Source organism: Phlebotomus argentipes, unplaced genomic scaffold, assembly GCF_947086385.1.
Source record: "Phlebotomus argentipes unplaced genomic scaffold, Phlebotomus argentipes genome assembly scaffold_18, whole genome shotgun sequence".
In the NCBI taxonomy this organism is placed as follows: Eukaryota; Metazoa; Arthropoda; class Insecta; order Diptera; family Psychodidae; genus Phlebotomus; species Phlebotomus argentipes.
The window spans coordinates 16,385,970-16,405,435 of record NW_026776177.1 but is presented as its reverse complement, the minus strand read 5'-3'; the positions used below and the strand labels follow the sequence as shown (position 1 = coordinate 16,405,435).

Genomic DNA, 19,466 nt, shown 5'->3' with positions numbered 1-19,466 from the left:
ACAGTTATTTTTAATGAAGAGCAGAATTTTACACTGTATTTATCTCTGGAAGAAGAAAGCTTTTGGAAACTACCGAATGTTGTTTTATTCTTAGGTTTTGTGCAGAATTTGATGAATCTTCAATCATGATTTTTTATGGTAAATCTCAAGTCAAAAACACGACAGATTGAGGGATTTGCAATTTATTCAGTAATTCTACAGGATAATACTCTATTCCAGCCAATAGAGTACTACATTGCGTGCCATTGTCACCATATGTACATCATTTTCCGGGACGTGCGCCTATTCGCGAGAGCTCCTTTTGCGTCGGCCGAATCTCATGTGTCCGTAATCGTCAAATTGATCACCTTCGCCGGCGCCTCTCTTGCCGAAGCGCATGTGTCCGTAGTCGTCGAAGCGCTTGCTCACGTCGCTGAAGGGACTGTCCTCGTCCTCGTCGATGATCCACGCCATCTCCTGCACCGGCTTCGCTCTGTGCAGCGTCGATAGGCGCCTAGGTGCGGCAAAGAGGCCACCACGCGTGCGGAAGTGCGGCGTGAGATTCTCCGGCGGCGGCAGAAGAGGCTTCGGATTGCTGGACGTCTCAGCACTGGCCAGAGTGCCCAGAATCAGCAGATAGTACGTAGCAATGAGCACCATTGAGGCTGCTGCAGACACTGTGATGCTTCCCATTGTCGCCTCTAAGACACTTTCTGCACAACTGACTGCCGTGCTCAGCCTCTCCCGGACATTTATACCACATCCAGCGTCCTGATTTGTATGCAGAGGGAATGCAAGAGTTGAGTGACAGGAGGACGGAAAACTGGTGGTCGTTATTGAATTATGGCGCGCGAGGAGCAAAAATAATTCCCCATGCTAAATTTAGAGATGTAAACAAGTCTGGATATGCAAAGGCGTTACTTTACAAATCTCCCCCCAAAATGTTGACCGTTTTGTTCCTCTGCCGGAATTGCCAGGAACTTTCCACCGTGGACACGATATTTCGCTGTGCTGATCACTGTGTGGCGCTAGTGGGGCTGTTGTGTACAAAGTGTCACTCTGTGATTGGTCGCGAATTCCGGCACACGTTCTTCAAGAGTGTTTAGATTTTTCTATCGGTTTTCCCATCTGATTTTCTTATCAAATTGCCACCAAAGAGCTTCCAATTTGTTGACGTGGTGTTTGATTTACTCACTGAGAGACAATTTTCAGTTCGGCAAGTGGCGTGCGAAGTGAACATCAAATTGAAGGAGACAAACATTGTGGCTGCACAATTGACGCATATTTTCTGAGAAAGACAGGGATTTTTCCTGCAGAATCTAGAAAAGTTCTGAGAATTCACTTCTCTCAGTATCATATCTTGTGATCCAGACAGCTGTTGGAGGAGCATTCGTCTGCCAAATGTTCAGGAAGCTAGGTTATGTCATTCTCCTGACCATCACTGCTGCGCTCGTCGCTCCGCTGGACGCCCAAGTGGCCCCGCCTGTGCCATCTGCCGGGGACTCCAAGAGTGGCAAGAATGTGAAGCTGCCGCCGTGCAAGTCGTGCCGCGTGCTGGTGGACTCCTTCCAGGCCGGCGTCCGGAAGACGGAGCGCGGCAAGCACGGCGGCGGCGACGCAGCGTGGGAGGAGGAGCGCCTGGGCAGCTACAAGACTAGCGAGCTGCGCCTCGTGGAGATCCAAGAAGGCCTGTGCCACGATCTGACCAGAGGCACGGCACAGTGCCACGATCTGGCCGAGGAGAACGAGCAGGTCATCGAGGATTGGTGGTTCAAGCACCAGAATGAGGAGCCGGATCTCTTCAAATACTTCTGCATAGACAAGCTCGCCGTGTGCTGTCCTGACCTGCACTTCGGCGCTAACTGCGATCCGTGCAGCGACTGCCACGGCAATGGTGAGGAGATTTCGCATGATGCTTGCAACATGATCATAATTCATGAGATTTGTTGTGTTTTGAAATTGCGGCGCTTTTGCAATTTGATACATTTGATATGAGAAATTCGTCTCCTCTCGCTTTCCAGGTCAATGCAAGGGAAATGGCACGCGCAAAGGCAACGGCAAGTGCCTCTGCGACACTGGCTACGCCGGCGAGGGATGCACGGATTGTGCTCTGCACTTCTACGAGGCGTTCCGCGATGACACGAAGCTGCTGTGCACACCGTGTCACGCCGCGTGTGCCAACGGCACCGGCTGCAAAGGCCCGGGGCCGCGCAGCTGCAACGCATGCAGCAAGGGCTGGGCGGCGGCGTCCGGCGAGGGCAGCGGCTGCTTGGACGTCAATGAGTGCCTGGAAGTGAGGAACGCTTGCCAGAAGAATCAGTTCTGTGTCAACAACGAGGGCTCGTTCTTGTGCCTGGAGTGCGACAGATCGTGCAACGGATGCTCAGGCGATGGACCAGATCTCTGCACCGCGTGCGCCGATGGATTCGAGCTCAGGGACGGATTGTGCACTGGTGAGTTGGCTGGTGATTGATCTTAGTCTAGTTTATCACACATTCTTCCTATACTTGATGATTTACCGCAAATTTAAGGCACGAGGGAGTTTGTGGGGAAGACAAAAGGACGCTTTTGGATTGGGTTAAAGGCTCCGGAAGAGGCTTCAAGACAGCCAATGTCAATTATCTCTTGATTTCTTTAAGAGATAATTATTTAAATTAATTTAATTTCTTCAGATTGTGACGCATTCTGGCGTATTTACAGTTGTTCTCAATTATTATTATTAATCTGTGGGAAGAAATAATTTACTTCAGGAAAGGTCTTAAAGCCCCTTTGTTCTGGTTTACTTAGACATCACAGAGATGGTAATTGGACAGGTATTTTGGGTATTTATTTTCTTTCCCTGAATTGAATTCTGTTTGATCAATTTTCTTCCTGACATTATTATATGATTCATCAACTGAATCCTTTATTTTGTTACAAAGGTGGGGAAATGACAAGTTTAATTCATCTTCGGAGATTGATTTTGCCCTCCCTGAAGTTCTTTAATGTGTGTTTCAAGGATCCATATAACTAATTACTGCTTGAAATATTATTAAATATGAATTTACAATTTAATGTTGATATTCGCTTCGAAATTTGGCAAATTCACAACAAACCCCTTAAAACACTTTCTTATCGTTCATTAGAGTGCTAATATTGCTCTGTAATAATTATAATCCGGGATTTTTTTCTATTGATTTTATTGTTATTCACTGGAATTTTAACTGAAATATTGCAAGTTCATGGAAAAACTAAAAATATTACCATGATTAATCGACGTTTCATTATTATGCAACAGCACAAGTTCTGTGTAGAATAGATAGTTAATTGAAGATTTAAGCGTAGCAAATTCAGAGGTGTTTTTAAGAGGTAATATTAGAATATTTTGACTTAATTCGTCGATCTTTTTGCGCGTGAATTGCTGATGTGAATGGTTTTCTGCCCTTTTGCAGACACTGCCGGTGAGAAGCGCGAGCAATACGTGACAATGACGCGGTATTTGACGTATCTCGGGCTGTGCATAGCGACTTGCGTGATCTTCCAGAGCTCCACCTGGATCGCCTCTCTCGTGGGACTCGCGGTGGCGCTGTACATCTCCGTGTCTGAGTATTGGCTGGCCGGATCGTCGGCAAAGGGCGGCAGTCCCACGATTCCGGACCACCTGATGAATGAGTTGCGCGGCAAGTGAACTTGAGTGAACCTCTGAAGACTGCTTTTTTTTCCTCCGCGATCAGACGCCCATCGGAAGAGAACACTTTCCAGAAAGAGAGCGAAAAGTGTTTGTGTGTGTGGTTGAGAATGCGCGCGTGAAACTAGCTTTTTTGGAGACTTGTTTTCTGAAATTCGGCGGCGGGCGGGGAGGAAACAATAATTGGGAAAGAAAACGACATTTTTATGAGCTTCTTCTGAATGGAATAATTATTGGGAGAGGATAAAAAGAGACACGCAAGATCTATGATGGCAATTTTGGGTGGTAAAGAGAGACACAAAATCGCAAGTTAATTAGGTATTCAAGTTTTTCTCGTTTCTTCTTCGCCGCGCGCGCGCATCTTCAGCAGCAATTTTCTCTCACCTCAAGTCTATGATGTAATTCAATATAAACAGAAAATCCTCAAGTTCTGCCTCTCTCTCTCTCTGTCTCTCTCGACATAGTGCTAATTTGAATGGGACTCACTGTGATGAAGACGCGGTCAGAGAGCTTTGGTGGCGTGCGGGAGGCGCGCGAGATTTTATTATTTTGTGGCTGTGTTGTGGGGAAAAAGTGAAAGTGAGAGAGACACAAAGAGACCTTTTGAATGGATCTTTTGCTGGACAGAGTTTCGATGAGAGAGAGAAAGAGACGCGCACGATAAGAATTTTGATTGGGAGAAAATGCCACAATTTCTTCTGTGATTTGAATTAATTTTCCTTCAATTGACCATCGCGCGCCACTGTCAATTTACTTTCACCTCTTTTTTGTGTGAGCGCGCGCGTCTGAACGCACGGATGAACGGAGGAGTGAGGAAAGGTCACGAGAAGATCACACAGAAAAGAAGAAGAAGAAAAAAAAATAGTCACGAGCGAATGAAGTGACAATGCATTGGGTTTTTTCCTCTTTTATATTTCTCTTTTGATCGAAAATACTTGTGTAGGCATTTCATATATATATATAGAACAATTATATGCACACTCTCTTGATAACAGTAAAAAAAATAGTATATCTAACACAATTTCATATGTCATTTGCTAATGAACTCTGCGAGATGTTCTCTGCGGTTTGCTATGGCTTCTTGGCACTTGACATGGAAGAATACAGAGAGAGGAGTTCCTCGCGAATGCCGAGCACCGGAGGAGCACGATGTCTCTGGGGGAGCCTGGTTCTCTGTCCTTTGCGCGCGTGTTTGTTTGTGTGTGTGTGTTTTTTGTGTGAATGTGTGAAAATACCTACTGGGAGGGAGACGGAGGACAAAGGAAGAGGACGAGAGGCAGGAAGAAGAAGCTAAGGCGCGTCGCATCAAGAGTCGTAGCCGATGTTGTCGACCTGCGGCTGGAGCCTGGCGATCACGTCGCGCGGTACTTGATCGCCCAGAATGGAGAACAGGTCGATCTTCTGGCGCGCTGGGATGGATTCGTACGAGGCGAGTTCAATGCCGCGCTCCACCTTCTGGATCTTGGCGTCCTGCGGGATGAGGTAGGACTGCTGCGCCTGTCGGATGGCCTCGTCTGTGAACTGTGCGCCCTCCTGCGGGCGGGCCAGCGACAGAGCCGCCAAGCAGCTGATCACCAATGCACTGACAAGCACTTTCATTTTCTATTTCTCTCTCTGTGTCGGCCTACAAGAAAGTGCCACTGATTAGAATAGCACACAGTTTCGCACGCAGAACGCACAATTAGCACTGATCACCGCGAGATCCGTGAGGGAAAGAGAGGCGCGAGAGACTCACCTGATCACACGAATGCGGATGATATCCACTGGGAGGGCTTGTATAGGAGTGTCGGCGGCGGCCACAGAGTAAATTCTTATATAGGCGCAGCTGTGGCGCCCCACCGACATCGCCCAGTGTCTCGATGGAGTCCCAGTGGAACGAGAAATTCAAGTCGGCGCTCATCTCCCCCACTTTTCACTTTCTTTAGGCGGGAGAACCGAGAGCGCGCAGTCTTTCCCAACTGTATCATCTATGATCTCACGACGCCAAGACTCCGTGGAGCAATATTGGCTGATTGAGACCTTGAAAATCAGTGTGGCAAGAAGGTGAAACTCCGGCAGAGGAGCTTTGGGAAGTTGACGTGATAATTGGACAGTGAGAAATGCACGATCTTCATCGCCCAAATTGATCTTTCACCTCAAATCTATCCACTGTGTGGCTGAATGTGCGAAAATTGTATGTTATTATATTTGCATTTTTTAGGATATCGGGTTGCGCTTCTCTTTCCACGTTGATGTCTTTTTCACGTGATTCACGGTCAGGAAGGAAGTTCTCGTGCATATTTTCAAATTTGATATTTTCGTGTGAACTTTTTCATGCTTATTTTGAAGGGAATAATTTTGATATTACTATTTAATTTGAAACTAAAATAGCAATAATTATCTGGTGCAGATATTTATAGTGAGCGATAAAGAGGGAAATTGACTGTTGGATAAGAATATTTAAGAGAAGAATCAGGCATTGAACATTTCTTACTACTTCTACACAAGTTTCTCTAAATCAATTTGTCGAAATAGCTCAATAGTTGCTTAAAATCACATGTTTTTCACTGATTGTTAAACTTGTGCAAAATCTTGGAAGGCGAGGAAGAAAGTCTCGAGAATCTATCGACTGACCGTTGAGTGTTTTTTCTGCATGAGGAGAAAGCTGTGCGACTGCTTGCCAATTTTGGTAGCTCTGCTTATTTGCTATTGAAAACTATAAATTATGCTAGTGAATAATTAACAACTGCGTTGTTCCACATTTTTTCTCTGCCATTTTCTTCGTGAGAATTTCCTGCCTTCGCTCACGCTGGTGTCATTTTCGCGACGATCAGCGGCACGCGATCGGCAGGAATTGGCGATCTGAGCATCAATGTCTGACCATATGGAGCTTTCCGCGCTGGCACAATTGATGTGGGGCAACGTGACTGATTTTCCCACACACGCGATTACAACACTTTCTCCGGTGCGCAAGCATCGGGAGATGCGAGCGCCAAATTACAATATTCAAATGCGAATGTTACACAATTTCTGCAGACGTGAGGAAATATCCGCGAACGAGGAAAAGAATGGGGAGAAAGAACACGCCATAATGGGTCTATTTGAGTGTTTTTTTTTTATTGAATTTTAATATTCACTTCTTTTGTCTTTATAGTTCATGAAATGTACAATTACATTAGAAAAGGATTTCTTCTTCTCTCCACTTCTCATTAACTTGCTAAAATTTCATTGAATTACGACTTAATGACTGACTTCTTCTTAGAAAATAATAATTGTATAATAATTTATACTGCAAATAATTTGTTTAATTAATAATTCTCACTATTTTAAATACTTCTCACTCGTCGACATGTTTAAAATAATTATTAATACGGACTATGAAATGCATCAAAAGTGAGGAGAAATAAAATTTAAATGCACATCACATAAAAACGTTTAACGAAATGTGTTTGTTTTCATCATAAAATGGCTTCACAACAGAAAATTTTGCAAATCAATTTTCACCTTTCAATGCATTCAATTGAGTTTATAATATGACGTAATTTGTTTTTAGTGTTCTTAATGTGCATCACTCATAATCGGCGATCCTAAATGAATTAATAACAAAGTTTGCTTCTGATTAATCACTCTCTATGAGACTTCTTAATTTGCTCTCTGACGCAGATAAAATGTTTTTTTTTCTTTCTTTTGCTCTTCTTAATTCTTATCTTTATAATCATGCAATTTCATTGCAGCAATGAGAGAAATTCCACTCATTTCAGTCTGCAGGTCATTTTGCAAAATATATTAATAATTACCACAAAGAAAAATTCAAATAGATTTTACACAATAAAAAAATTTGTAGTAAAAAATTGCTAATAATCTTTCACCTACAAATAATCTGGCACTCAAGTTCTTTCTCTCTCTTTTTTTCTTCAAGACATCTTTTGCTGCATTGCAGAAATGAGGGAAAAAAACAAAGAAAATCATATGAATAGTCGTTAAATATCTGGGGAGGGGCGATTAAATAGTACTTCCTAGGGCTGATTCACTACAAGGACCTCAGCAGTCCTCGATGCGACGCGTCCGAGCGATTGTCCTCCACTTGCAGGGACTCATCGGCGAGGCTCTGCTCGCTTCTGTACTTGAGACTCTCGGCGTCGTCCTTGGGATTGTGCGGCGGCACGACCAGGGACTCTGGCGAGGAGATCTCCTCCTCCACCTTCAGCACCGTGTCCTCCGTTGTCGATCCCCTCGGCTCGTCCGTCGTGCCGTTCAGTCGGATCATCCTCTCCGTCGAGGCGTCCATCAGGGACTTCTCCGCGTGGTCGTGATGCGTGCGCGACTGCTCCATGTCCTCGTCGGCGAAGGGCGCGGAGCCGTGCTCCCGGCCGTACAGGCTCACGTCCTCGGGCAGCGGCGGATACTCGGGGTTGATGAGCTCATGGTTGGCCAGCTCGTCCTCCTCGATGTACGTCTGCGGATGGCTGACGCTCTCCTCGGCGAACGCCGCCGGCGAGGTGCTAGTCGTGTCCTCCTCGCTCGTGGCCGAGAATCCGCGGGCATTGAGCCAGTTCTCCGTGGTGTCGTTCTCCGTGGACTCGTCTTCCGGGAAGTAAGTGGTGTCGAAGATTTCCGTCTCATTGGAATTGCCATCCGGCGCTGGTGTGTATATGATTGTGTTGTAGACCGTGTCGTCCTCGTCGGTCAGCGAGCTGTTTACCAGCAGCACCAGATTCTCCCCGGAACTCTCAACTTGTGGCGTGGAAGCGACAATGAACACATTACTGCTTGACGCCCTGAAATGATCCTCCTCATCTCTGCCCGGCATCTCTGTCGTTCCACTCTCCACGTCGAAGATCTCATTGGTGGCGTCATCTCCAGAGGCCATGGAGATGAAGTCACTGCCACCCATCGAACTGGCGGTTGAGCTCAGCTCGATGTGCTCCAATTCCTCGCCGCCCAGCTGCAATCCTTCCACGCCAACAATCGTTATTGGCTTCGTGTTGCCGTTCTGGTCCACAATCACCACCCTGTCGCCCATTTGCACCACTGAGGGATACAATTTCGCATCTGCCGGCGCAGTGCTGGACAGAAAGCTCACCAGCTCCTCCTCTGGCGTGGAGATCTCAGTCAAGTTCAGCTCCTCGGGCATCCGCTCCAGCAAACTCTCCTCCGTGACTGTCTGGCGAACGCTCTTGTTCGTGTCACGCGTGGCCTCCTCTTCGCCCACCTCGAAGTCCTCCAGTTTGTTCACGTCGCTGCCCTCCGTCGACGCCACTGGCGCTGTGGAACGAGGCGTCTCCGCTGTCGCAGTGTCCGTGCTCGTGGGTGTCTTCGCTGTGGGCAGAGATTCGATTTTGGGCGGATTCGTTATTCTGATCTCCTCCACTTTCGTGATCTCCTTGATTTTGATGCCCAGGTGGTTGTTGGGCAGTGGATAGAGGATCGTGGAGCGCACTGTTGTGGTCGTCTCGCTGTTGTCCATCGCTTCAGGAGTCGTCGTTTCCAGAGGATTCGTCACGAGCATCATCTCAGTTGGTCCAACTTTGACGTGCTCTGCAAGGAATTACCAGAAATGAGGGATGAATAATAATGGAGCCACCAAAAACATTATTATTCGCTGATTAAATTAATTAGACCTGGAATTTTCACTTGTCTTTCAAGTAGGGAAATTGATAAGGCGTATTTCAATCCTCAAAAGTATTTCTTGCATATTTTCTGCACAAACGCGTGGTTTTTGAGCTATTTTATCTTGGTTTTGGCCTCAAATTTCACTGAGAATCATAAATAAATATCGTTTAGGATCTCTGAGAGAGATATCAATCGTAAATTACTTGAATATGAGTTCAAAAGCATCGATTTTATTGTAATAAAATTCAATGAATTGCATAAAGTGATATTCTTGCTAGTTTGCAATTCCACACAGTAGAATTATTAATGCTCGACTGTGTAGATTTCGTGTGCAGATTAAGTGTTCTCGTGTTAATGCAAGAGCAGAGGAGCATCTTCATCGTGGTATTCAGACATTATAGCTCTTTTTACTGCTTATTGGCTATAACAGGCTATTTAAAAATTGTAATTGCTCAAATAAAAACACTGCGTGCGTAGCGATTTATGCAAAAACTGCGCTCATCTGCGATTCTTGAAACTAGTTTCGTGCCTTAAGAATGCAAGACACTCACCCAGAGGCGGACAGTTGTCGTACTCCGGACAGCACCTTCCGGCGATGTACTTTGGCTCGCAGTCGTTCCTAATGTAGCACGTTACATTGTTGCAGATAAATTCGCCACCTATATATTGAGAAGTGGATTGGGAGTGAGTGAGATGTTGGATTGCCATGGCAATTGAGGTTGCCAATTAGAGGTTCTTTTTGTTGTCTCTCTCTCTTGAGAGGCAAAGCACGACAATGTGCGCGCACAGCGAAAAAAGCCAATACCTTGACAGTAGCACACTCGACAAGGTGTTTCTGGATCAACGAGCTTCTCGCCGGTGGCATAAATTTTACCGTCTCGCTCGCATTGACACTGAAATTCTGGGCAACATTCGCCGGTCTTCTGAATCACACGACAACCGGGTTTTGTGGCGCACGTGGCTTGGCTTTTTGGCACCAAAACACCGTCCAGGAGGCACTTTTCCGCTTCCTTTGCAACTGCAACACGCCAAAGAGTGAGTGAAATTGGAATTGTTGGTCAGATTGGGATGCAACTCACCTTGCTGGTAATCAATTGATCCATTGCGAGGACTGATGATCTGCTCACTTTCCTGCTCTCGCAACATGCGCACAACTCTCTGGTGAATTGGACCTGCGGAACGGATGAGGAAGAGGCATTGCTTAAGTGCTTAGATTTGCCAGGAAGAAGCGTGTAATTGCGGAAGTGGCGGAATTTTGTTTATATGCTCTCCAAATGAGCCATGTTCTTCAATTTTAATTTATGTGTCTGTGTCTTGTTTTCAATCTAATTCAATGTCACTGGACATTGGAGCTAAAAATACCGCACAACGCGCGCGCGCGCATAATTTCCCATTAAAGGTAATTTACCGCCCACGAAAATTCGCTCTGCGACATCATCAACACTCTCTCAATTGAAGCAGTTATCAAATGGCCATTTCTCATCTCTTGCATCTTGTCCATGCTTGTTTTTCAATTTACTCTGTGACTCAATCAGTGGAAATCATCCATTAATCACTGCGCAGCGTCGAGACAGCGAGGAAATTCCATCGCGATTTGTCTGATATGTCGTGGACAAATTAGCCATTGACGTCGTGAAGATTATATGCGCACTGCAACTTAATCAGTCGCTCTATGGATTCCCATTTCACCAGATTTTCCACTGCATGGCAAAAATTTGTGCCAATTATTCCTCTCTGAAGATGCACGTTTTCTCCACTTCTACTGACGTTTTTTCCCCCGGAGATTTTCGTCACAATTTCATCGATTCCCATCCAGTAGAAATAATGCAAACAGATTATATCACAATCACAGTCATTTTGTCAACTTGTTCGCTGAATTTTGGTTTTTTGTCTGGTCACTCAAGCCACTGATGAATGAATCAATGGCCAGGTTTCCCCATTCAGTGGTCGACCTTTCTTTTTCTTCTGAGAAACTCAATACTTTTGCTTACGTCTATTCGCGATAAATCTTTATCATCACATTAATTTGCGACTGGAGAAAATTGAGAAATTTTCTGCAAATTTTTCCGTCAGCATCGACAATATCTTGATAATTTTGAAATTGTCTCGTGCGTATACTCTGTTTCAAAGATTTCCAGATCGTAAGATTAGCACAAGTGGCGTCATTACAACAATTTTCTGCCGTTCAAGTGAAGATTGTGGCTTCAAATTATCGAGAATGTCATGTATTGCAATGTGTTATAACAGAAATAAATGCGCATAGTTTCTTTCAATAAAAACATCTAACAATTATTCGTCAGAATAAGAAACAGTATTAGTCACAGAACCGTTTCCAAGTGAAACTGTTTCGCAAATTAATCAGTGAATCACTTTGTAGAATTTTTCTTGAAAATTTCCGAAATTCCTCGCCGAATTTATGTATTGACTTGTCTAATTAATTCACATGCTGTGACACGAATTTATGTCTCAATTTTTTCCCATTTCACGGCATTTCAGAGGACTTGTTTACCGAAAACGCGGCACTTTCTGGCGATTGGGTGCAAAAAAGAACAGTGATATCTGAAATCGTTTGGCATGAACTCAAATGCACTAATGCGGTAATTTTGCCAATCAGTTGAAATATCTCGGATATTCAACAATATTTTAAGCGTCTGTTTTGGTTCACAGCTCTCGACTGAGATAAAATTCCATAAATTTATGGCAATGCCTGCTGATTTCTCGTGAGAATGACTTGATTTCGCGGGTTTTCATCAAAAGGCACTACTTGCTGCTGATGACCAGGGGAAAAGCACAGCATTTCGCGTAAACAAGCGTTCGTGACAGTTGCTTTAAACATGGGCGCTGATAATGCTGAAGACGAGGAATCTCATTTGGTAATTGAATGCTAAGGCAGCTGGAATTTTTATCGCATAAATCATGCCCTTTGCCAGTTGTTCTACCTTTTCATTTTCTCATTTTCTCATTTACTCTATCGCACCATTCGATACACTTTTGCGTGATGTGCTGAATTTCCCACGAGAGAGCACGTAAAAAACGCTAAATAAAAATCGATAACATGGGATGTGAATCCATACAACAGCGCGAGATGTTGTGATCTTGGCCACTTTGGGAAATTATCTCAATTGCCGCGTGTCTGGGCAGGAATTCCAGCACTGCCAGCAATGCGATTGTGTAAATTTCTAATAAATACACAATTCCATTCGACGTTTCGTGTCCTTATTCATTTGTCGCGTTGGATGGAATTTGTCTTTGCTCATTTCCGGCCGATGTTATTCTCAATTAGTCTATTTGTCGCATCATGTTTATCCTGCTCGAGGAAGTGCTTGTGGAGCGACGCCTCTTTGAGGCATTTGCCAAGTTTATCGTGTCAATTTATACAATAATATACTGGAAATTTCTCTCTTAACGACTTCTTGTCGATTGCAAACATCTTCATGTGCACGTAAAGCGCTGAACAGGAGTCAGACTGCGAGACAGGTGAAAATTAATGATCAACACAAATAATAGCTTCGGCACTTTAGCCTCACATTCTGCAATTTATTGCTGTTTAATGGCAAAATTATTGGCTCAATCAATTCAATTGGAATCGCATTGCGGCGCCTCGCGAAGATGCATCACAATCAGGGGCGCGGATGAAAGGAAAATCACTTGTCAATCTGTCACGACAATCGGAAAATGATAATTGATTGTTCCCCTGGCAATGAAATCATCAATTACAACTATTTCTTTCATGTCGCTGAAATTGTGAGCCATTGATTTAAATTTTAATTAACAATCGTCACTTTAATATTGCTGCGCCATTGTTGAAATAGATTGACGTCTAAGAGCAGGAGAATTGTATAGAATTACATAATTACTAATTATATAATGCGTTTAGAATTCAGTTTTACGATCTTTGGGTTTCTTGAACATCAACAATGTTTAATGGTGACAGACAAAAAGAATAAATTTCATACTAAAATCTAATAGTCCATTCAGCAAATCTTAATAAGCGTTGTTATGATTTCGCTTTGTTCAGTTTAAAGCTAAGATTTCTGGATGTCAAAACGAACAGTCACAGAGTGGATTTTGAACTGAAACGCAAATCTTTAAACTGTACAATCAGAACTTCACAAAGACTGAGAGAATGAGAATTATTAGTAAATAATTGAAAGTCTTTAAATTTGTTTACTGTAAATTCTGCTCTTTAACTCGAGAAATACTAGTTTTTCCGTCATGTCATCTTAAATTTTTCCCACCCAAAAAAACAGAATGAAATTAATCACCAGAAAGGATGAATTGAAGTTATGCGCACTTCGCAATTTCTTTGCACGGCGAATAATGTGAATTGTGCGGGGGAGAGAATAACTATCAAGAGCTTAATCATCGGGTAAATTACATCGCAATGGAGAAAAGCGGTGAGAGCGAAACGGGGAGAAATTGAAGTTGTGAAATGTTACAAAACTAGCGTCGGGGGGAAAAATGGTGCGAGAGGAGGAAAAAACTCACTGGAATTCACTGTGTTGAATGTCAAGAGCAGGTAAAGGCATGATCCAATGATGACTAAAAGTGGTGGCCACCTGAGGAATCCGGAATTGCATCTCATTCTCTCCACCTTCGAGTCCAAGTTCTCTTGTCCAAAGCGATTTTGTGGTCTCGAGTGTCCCTCAGTTCGCCTTCTTGTGCACCTGTTGGAGAAATAGACAATAAATTAGCCTAATTGCCCGGCTATTATTTAATATGCCTCTAATGAACTGCTCAGAGGAGAGAAAGAATTCACGCAATTTCCACTAAATTGTCCATTTAATGAGCATTTAGAGTGTATTTAGCGCAAATCACAGGGGAGATATATTGGTTTTCTCCTCTCTCTCTCCGCCCGGCCAAGATTTCCCCCCTCCAACACCAAGATTCTGACTTTCTTCGCGTCTCGGCATTCGCCAACTTCCTCGTATATCAGCTGGTCTGCGTTAAATAATGCATAACATATTTTTATACATATGAGCATAAAGCATTAGGTCAATGAAAATGAATTTGCTGGATATTTCATGACCACAGCACGCTCCAGCAGAGTATTTCTTTTAGGCACGAACATTCTGTGTAGCGTTTCTTTTTTTATATGAACTTGCTTTTTTCCTGGGCCATAATTAAAATGGAAAAGAACGTGGAAGAAATGATTTTGAAGGTGAGAAAGTCACGGTCTCAATTTAAGTGCTATATTTTCACTTCCTCAAGAGAGCCGAAAAAAAAGAGGGAATTTTGCAGCTGAAGAATGAGTCAAATTGTCCAATTCTCCAAAGGCACAGGAAAGTCTGTGTAAGTCAGACAGGATGTCCTGTCTCAAAGAGGAATTCACCGCACATTCTTTCACGTTAAAATGGGAACTGCATGTTGAGCACTAAAAATGAATTAATCCTTGTCATTTCCGTGTAGTTGACACACTTTAAGCTGGTGAATACGTTTTTCCCAATTGATTGAATTTTATTGATTTTCACTGGCAGCTTTTTGCCGCTCTGGGCGTTCCTCAGAGTTGGTCTAATGTGCAATTTTCATTCCTGACGCCAAATTACACTCCAATTAAACCAGAATGAGTCGCACAAGGGGGTTAGAATTGGATGTGCATAGAAGATGATGAATTCTTCTTGTCTTGCGGGTGAAATTCGCTTGAATCCGTGTCAGAATTTTCCACAGTTGGAATTCCCACGGAGGAATTTCCTCAAAGTTCACCTCTGAAACTGACGCCTCGCACTGGTGAAATTTCATTTGTTCGCCCCAACCAAGGTGAATTAACTTTTTCCCTCCTTTCAAGGCGCGCTTATGGTTATATTTTTTTTTCCAAGAAGACGCGCCACAGAGAATAGAGCCACAATACCACCAAAGAGCTTTGCTGATTCACTTGTGCGATATCCACCGAAAAGGAGCACCGCGAGGCTTTTTAGGGAATTTATTGAATTTCAATATTAAACTTCCACCACCGAGTATAAATTTTGCTATGGAAACGCTCAAATTTGTTTGTTAAAATGTTTGTTAAAATCCATTCTCGCGCCCTGTCTCGCTCTAGCACGTGCCGTTTCACTTCGTAACATATTTTTCACCCTCGCCTTTCCGCCATAAAGCACAATTATTATTTTTCATGGTGAAACATACACAATGATGATGAGCTCTCCCAATAAATTAGTATGTAAATTAGATTTTCACGTGAATACAGCTGGGAAGATTGTGAAATTGTAGTGATAAGAAAATGAGAGTGTGAATCATCGTGCAAAATTTTGCTACTTTTTTCTCCCAACACTTTCAAATTACTCAAATCATTATTTAGTGTTTATGCTAAATTATAATTTCGTTTTTTTTTGCCGCAAGATGCGAAGCTTTGTATTTTATATTACTCTCTCGCTAATTTCACTGCACAGAAGAAAGCGCGGAGGAATAGTTGCTATACGCTTTTTGATCGATTGTCTCTCCATTGTCAATGTTTTCAGGAAAAATCAGGGTTAAAATGAATAATATTGTCAGGGGAACGCAACTAAAGAAAGAATTTCATGCAAAGCAAATAGATTTGAGTCAATTTTCAAATGTAATTTCTTGACATTCAAAGTTGCGAGTCTAATATTCTAAGAATGTAAGCAGATTTCGTGAAAAAATTTAGTTTTTGACAATAAAGAGCGAGATTGATGGAATTAAAGTTCAGTTTATACACTGAAATTCCTCAAAAAATGTACAATTTAAGGAAGCACGAAGAAGATTATGAGAAGATATGCGGAATGTCAAAATTCTTTTCGACAGTCAGATGTTGGCAATAATGAATTAGAATCTTTAACACACAATTCTATCACTTGTTTTCCCCTCGGAAATTGTTGTATAAATTGACATAGTTTTGTTCAAAAGAAATAGTTCTCTTAACATCTTAGTCATTTATTATTAAGAAGATGTAACAATTCATATTAATGTCATTTACTCATTATATTGCTATTTTTGCCTCCAACAACACACGTGAGTCATTCGGCGTGTGAGTAAGAAGAGTGAGAAATTTGGATTGAAGGTATTCCCCAGGTGAAAATGATCCCAAATTATGAAACCTCACATTATGGCGTGCATTACAGCTTGAAGATTAGGATTAAAACCAGCGCCACACGCAATGATCAGCTCTCTGTGCAGTTTGTTCTCGAGTTAGCAGAACAATAGAGTTGAAGATAGTTTCTGTGCAAGTGATTAATTCACGTACCTTCTTGACTTAGTTTTCAGCACGCAGGCCAGATGGTGATAAGAAGTTTCGATGAAAAACTATTAAACTTTTTCACGCACAGCGAAGGAGAGTTGCAAAAAGGGGAAACTTTGCCCAGTGTTGTATTTTTTCCACTGGTTGTTATTTATGTTTTATTGAATGTTGCCGAGTGATATTGGTAGTCACTGTTTAGCCTAGTTTTACTCCGAATTATTTTATTTGTACTTTGCCTGTGTTTGTGCCTTTTTATTTGCTATTTTGCGTCTTCTCTTTTACATTTATATATTGTCTCTCGTCGGTTTTTTTTTAATATTATTATTGTGTTGGAGATGAAAAACTTCGCACAATTTCACCTGACTTTGCGCTGTAATGAATGGAATTGAACTCTTTTGCACTTAACACACAACCAAAGTGGAAATGAAAATTGCGAATGTGTATATGAAATTATAACAATAAAAGTCACTCACTACATTTAACAAAATTTCTGTGATTGAAGTGGGATAACAAAATGGCAATTATTTGATCGCGTATTTGCAATTTCTTCGCTCAATTTCAAAATTCAACTCAGTGGATTTTCTGTCAACATTGGGTTAATATATATAAAAAAAAAATTGAATTCTCTCGACACTTTTGTCACTCTCTTCTCGCTCTCTTTCACTCTCACGGTGCACTGTGAAAATTGCCTAGTTTGTTGGTGGAAAACCCGCAGTGAGAATTTCCACAGACGCCAGAGAAATTATCAATTTCATAACACCTTTCCAGTTGATGTTTGATAAGTGGAAATGTGTGCTGAGGAGTCGCGGACAGGCCGAAGAAGATTGATGTTAACAGTGTGAATGCTCACAGCGTACTGACAGTGGCTTTAATTTGAAAAACTGCAAAAGTTTCCCGATCGAATTGAAACACGTTCCAAGGCGATGAGAGAGACAAAGAGAGAAGAGCTTCAATATTTAACAGACACTCGCACACCAGCTCACAAACTCACATGGGAATAGTAGAAATAATTCAAAAGTAATTTTCACATTAAGTTATTCAGGGCACGGGCGAGAGGGTCTCGAAGCGGTTGAGGGTGGCTTGTTTGGCTTAATTGTCTCAGAAACGCGCGCTCTCTCGCCTCACCTGCTCATCCCAAATCGCACCACACCCACGCGCGCCATCTGCCAATTGACACCCAACAGCTGCCGTCGATCCTCGTGCCAGGATGTGCGATTCAAGGAGCCCAATTATAGGGACGAACTCCAGTCGAATTCGTCAATGTGCGACGGTTGAGTAGACACAGCGAAGTGCGGCGTAGTGGGAGAGGAATTTCATTCATTTTCACCTCTCTCTCCATTCTCTCTCTCTCTCTCTCCCTCTCTGGCTCACCTTTTCTCTGGGCATTTCTTACACTCTCTCACACTCTTATAAGGCAACAATCAACCCAAGAAATGTGTCAATGTTACCCGGCCGGTCAGTGACTAATGCCAATACAAATAAAAGCGCAGAAATTCGCAAATCTCGCATTCGTGATGACTTGGCCAGCAAAAGATGCACTTGGCGATGTCGCGTGGTGAACTTTTTGGCCACTTGTGAAACTCTTCAGCGCTGTGTTGAATTGCATTTGCTGCAAAATGCTGCAACTTATGAAACTCCACGTCTCTAGATTTGTTTTACATGACTATATAGCTATCGATGCGGCCTCTCAATCACCTGAAATTATCCAGTGTTTAAGAAGAAGATGTGCGTGCGTGGGATGAGTCAATAATGCAATAATTGAACATATTAATGACTTGAAAAAGTTGCAGTAACTTTTTTTCCCAATAATACTTCTAGTGGCGAGATTAAAAATTGAATGCGTATTCAATGACTAAAAAAATACATAAGATTGACAAAATAATTGATACTTATTTTTACTCATAAAACTCAAATATTTTACAGTATAAACTTTTCTGTTGGATATCGAAAATTCCCAATTCTTGAACTCCTTTGTAATTAAAGTCTTTCACTAAATAGAAATATCACGAGAAAGCTCAAGATTTGCAAACTCTCAGTATGATTACTATTTATGAAGTAATATGAAATTTGGGGTTCTTAAAAATTGCTTAAATTAAACCTGTGTTCCTAATATTTCAGCTGTCATTGCGTAATATTTTCAAATAATTTCCTTGAATAATTTTGCCAATCTTTGAAGAAATTCACGCGACCTCTGAAGGTCGGACAGTTGTCCGGATTCTGAAAGTCATACTCTTTTGCAGAGATGCTCTTAAAGCGTTTCCAATGTGGAAATGTAATGTGTGTCACACGATGGCCGAAGAAGATAGTAATTTTGATTGAGGAAAGGCATAATTGCGCGATTTTTGCGGTCTCATACTGTTTGTGTGTGTGTGTTTGTGCTTGAGTCACTTGCGCAATTGTGACATGGGCCATAATTCTGTCCCAGAGTGGACGGAAATGGAATTTCTGATGAGATCGCATCGTAGAGCCGAAAAAAGTGCGCGAGTGACAAATATCAATGACTCTTCTGTGGGCATTCTTGCTTAGAGCAGAAGTCACCAAATGGTCTGCGAAAATCAACCTTCAGACTCGTTTAAGTGAATTCAGCTCTATCGGCATGAGAATAAGGTATACAATTTCGCGCAGAGACTTTGCAAATCAGCATTTCAATCATATTTCACTACCAGTGGAATTCCATGCGTTTTTTTTTTGCTTCGTGACCACAATGGAGACAATGAAGTTCATTGAACATTTCAGCTGCTTCAGTTTTCTTGTTCGGCATTATGAGGTGCTTTTTTTGCACTAATTGATAAAACGTGCAAGAGAGAAAATTTATCCAATTCCACACATCTCTATTTATAGAAGTCCGCGGATTTTATGATGACGGTGAGTGGCATCTTTGAATGATGAAAGAAGCAAGAAGATTGAATTCCAAGAGTTGATAGTTGATTATCAATGGCCAACGGCTCTCTTCTGTGGCTTCAACCTCACACACTTGGAAGGTGTTCCAATGTGATCATTACAGCACGGATGCCGGCCTGCAGAGAGCCAAATAGC

The 19,466-nt window shown here is 42.5% G+C and overlaps 4 protein-coding genes across 4 annotated transcripts; 1 reads left to right on the top strand and 3 right to left on the bottom strand.

Annotated features, from left to right (window-relative positions):
* Positions 1-173: 173 nt before the first annotated feature.
* On the bottom strand, positions 174-700 carry LOC132260048 (uncharacterized). Its single transcript, XM_059757952.1, has one exon. It carries the CDS (start codon positions 670-672, stop codon positions 283-285), a length of 390 nt encoding a protein of 129 aa, XP_059613935.1. The 5' UTR covers positions 673-700; the 3' UTR covers positions 174-282.
* Positions 701-858: 158 nt separating this feature from the next.
* On the top strand, positions 859-3,646 carry LOC132260257 (cysteine-rich with EGF-like domain protein 2). Its single transcript, XM_059758260.1, has 3 exons — positions 859-1,873; positions 2,001-2,432; positions 3,411-3,646. The coding sequence occupies exons 1-3, from the start codon at positions 1,381-1,383 to the stop codon at positions 3,644-3,646; spliced, it is 1,161 nt and encodes a 386-aa protein (XP_059614243.1). The 5' UTR covers positions 859-1,380.
* A 1,301-nt stretch (positions 3,647-4,947) lies between these two features.
* LOC132260258 (uncharacterized) lies at positions 4,948-5,437 on the bottom strand. The gene is made up of 2 exons (XM_059758261.1): positions 5,382-5,437; positions 4,948-5,270 (listed from the first exon to the last, which is right to left on the bottom strand). Exon 2 carries the CDS (start codon positions 5,243-5,245, stop codon positions 4,952-4,954), a length of 294 nt encoding a protein of 97 aa, XP_059614244.1. The 5' UTR covers positions 5,246-5,270; positions 5,382-5,437; the 3' UTR covers positions 4,948-4,951.
* Positions 5,438-6,514: 1,077 nt separating this feature from the next.
* Positions 6,515-17,914, bottom strand: LOC132259706 (uncharacterized). The gene is made up of 6 exons (XM_059757437.1): positions 16,437-17,914; positions 13,727-13,905; positions 10,318-10,410; positions 10,044-10,256; positions 9,790-9,897; positions 6,515-9,163 (listed from the first exon to the last, which is right to left on the bottom strand). The coding sequence occupies exons 2-6, from the start codon at positions 13,821-13,823 to the stop codon at positions 7,656-7,658; spliced, it is 2,019 nt and encodes a 672-aa protein (XP_059613420.1). The 5' UTR covers positions 13,824-13,905; positions 16,437-17,914; the 3' UTR covers positions 6,515-7,655.
* Positions 17,915-19,466: the final 1,552 nt, after the last annotated feature.

What these genes read in the sequence shown, in the direction of transcription:
- LOC132260048 (XM_059757952.1), bottom strand. Translation starts at nt 672, where the DNA reads ATGGGAAGCATCACAGTGTCTGCAGCAGCCTCAATGGTGCTCATTGCT.
- LOC132259706 (XM_059757437.1), bottom strand. Translation starts at nt 13,823, where the DNA reads ATGAGATGCAATTCCGGATTCCTCAGGTGGCCACCACTTTTAGTCATC. An exon ending in TCGAGTGTGCTACTGTCAAG is followed by an intron (nt 9,898 to 10,043) that starts GTATTGGCTTTT and finishes CTCAATATATAG; the next exon opens with GTGGCGAATTTATCTGCAAC. An exon ending in CGACAACTGTCCGCCTCTGG is followed by an intron (nt 9,164 to 9,789) that starts GTGAGTGTCTTG and finishes AATTCCTTGCAG; the next exon opens with AGCACGTCAAAGTTGGACCA.
- LOC132260258 (XM_059758261.1), bottom strand. Translation starts at nt 5,245, where the DNA reads ATGAAAGTGCTTGTCAGTGCATTGGTGATCAGCTGCTTGGCGGCTCTG.
- LOC132260257 (XM_059758260.1), top strand. Translation starts at nt 1,381, where the DNA reads ATGTTCAGGAAGCTAGGTTATGTCATTCTCCTGACCATCACTGCTGCG. An exon ending in CAGCGACTGCCACGGCAATG is followed by an intron (nt 1,874 to 2,000) that starts GTGAGGAGATTT and finishes CTCGCTTTCCAG; the next exon opens with GTCAATGCAAGGGAAATGGC. An exon ending in CAGGGACGGATTGTGCACTG is followed by an intron (nt 2,433 to 3,410) that starts GTGAGTTGGCTG and finishes GCCCTTTTGCAG; the next exon opens with ACACTGCCGGTGAGAAGCGC.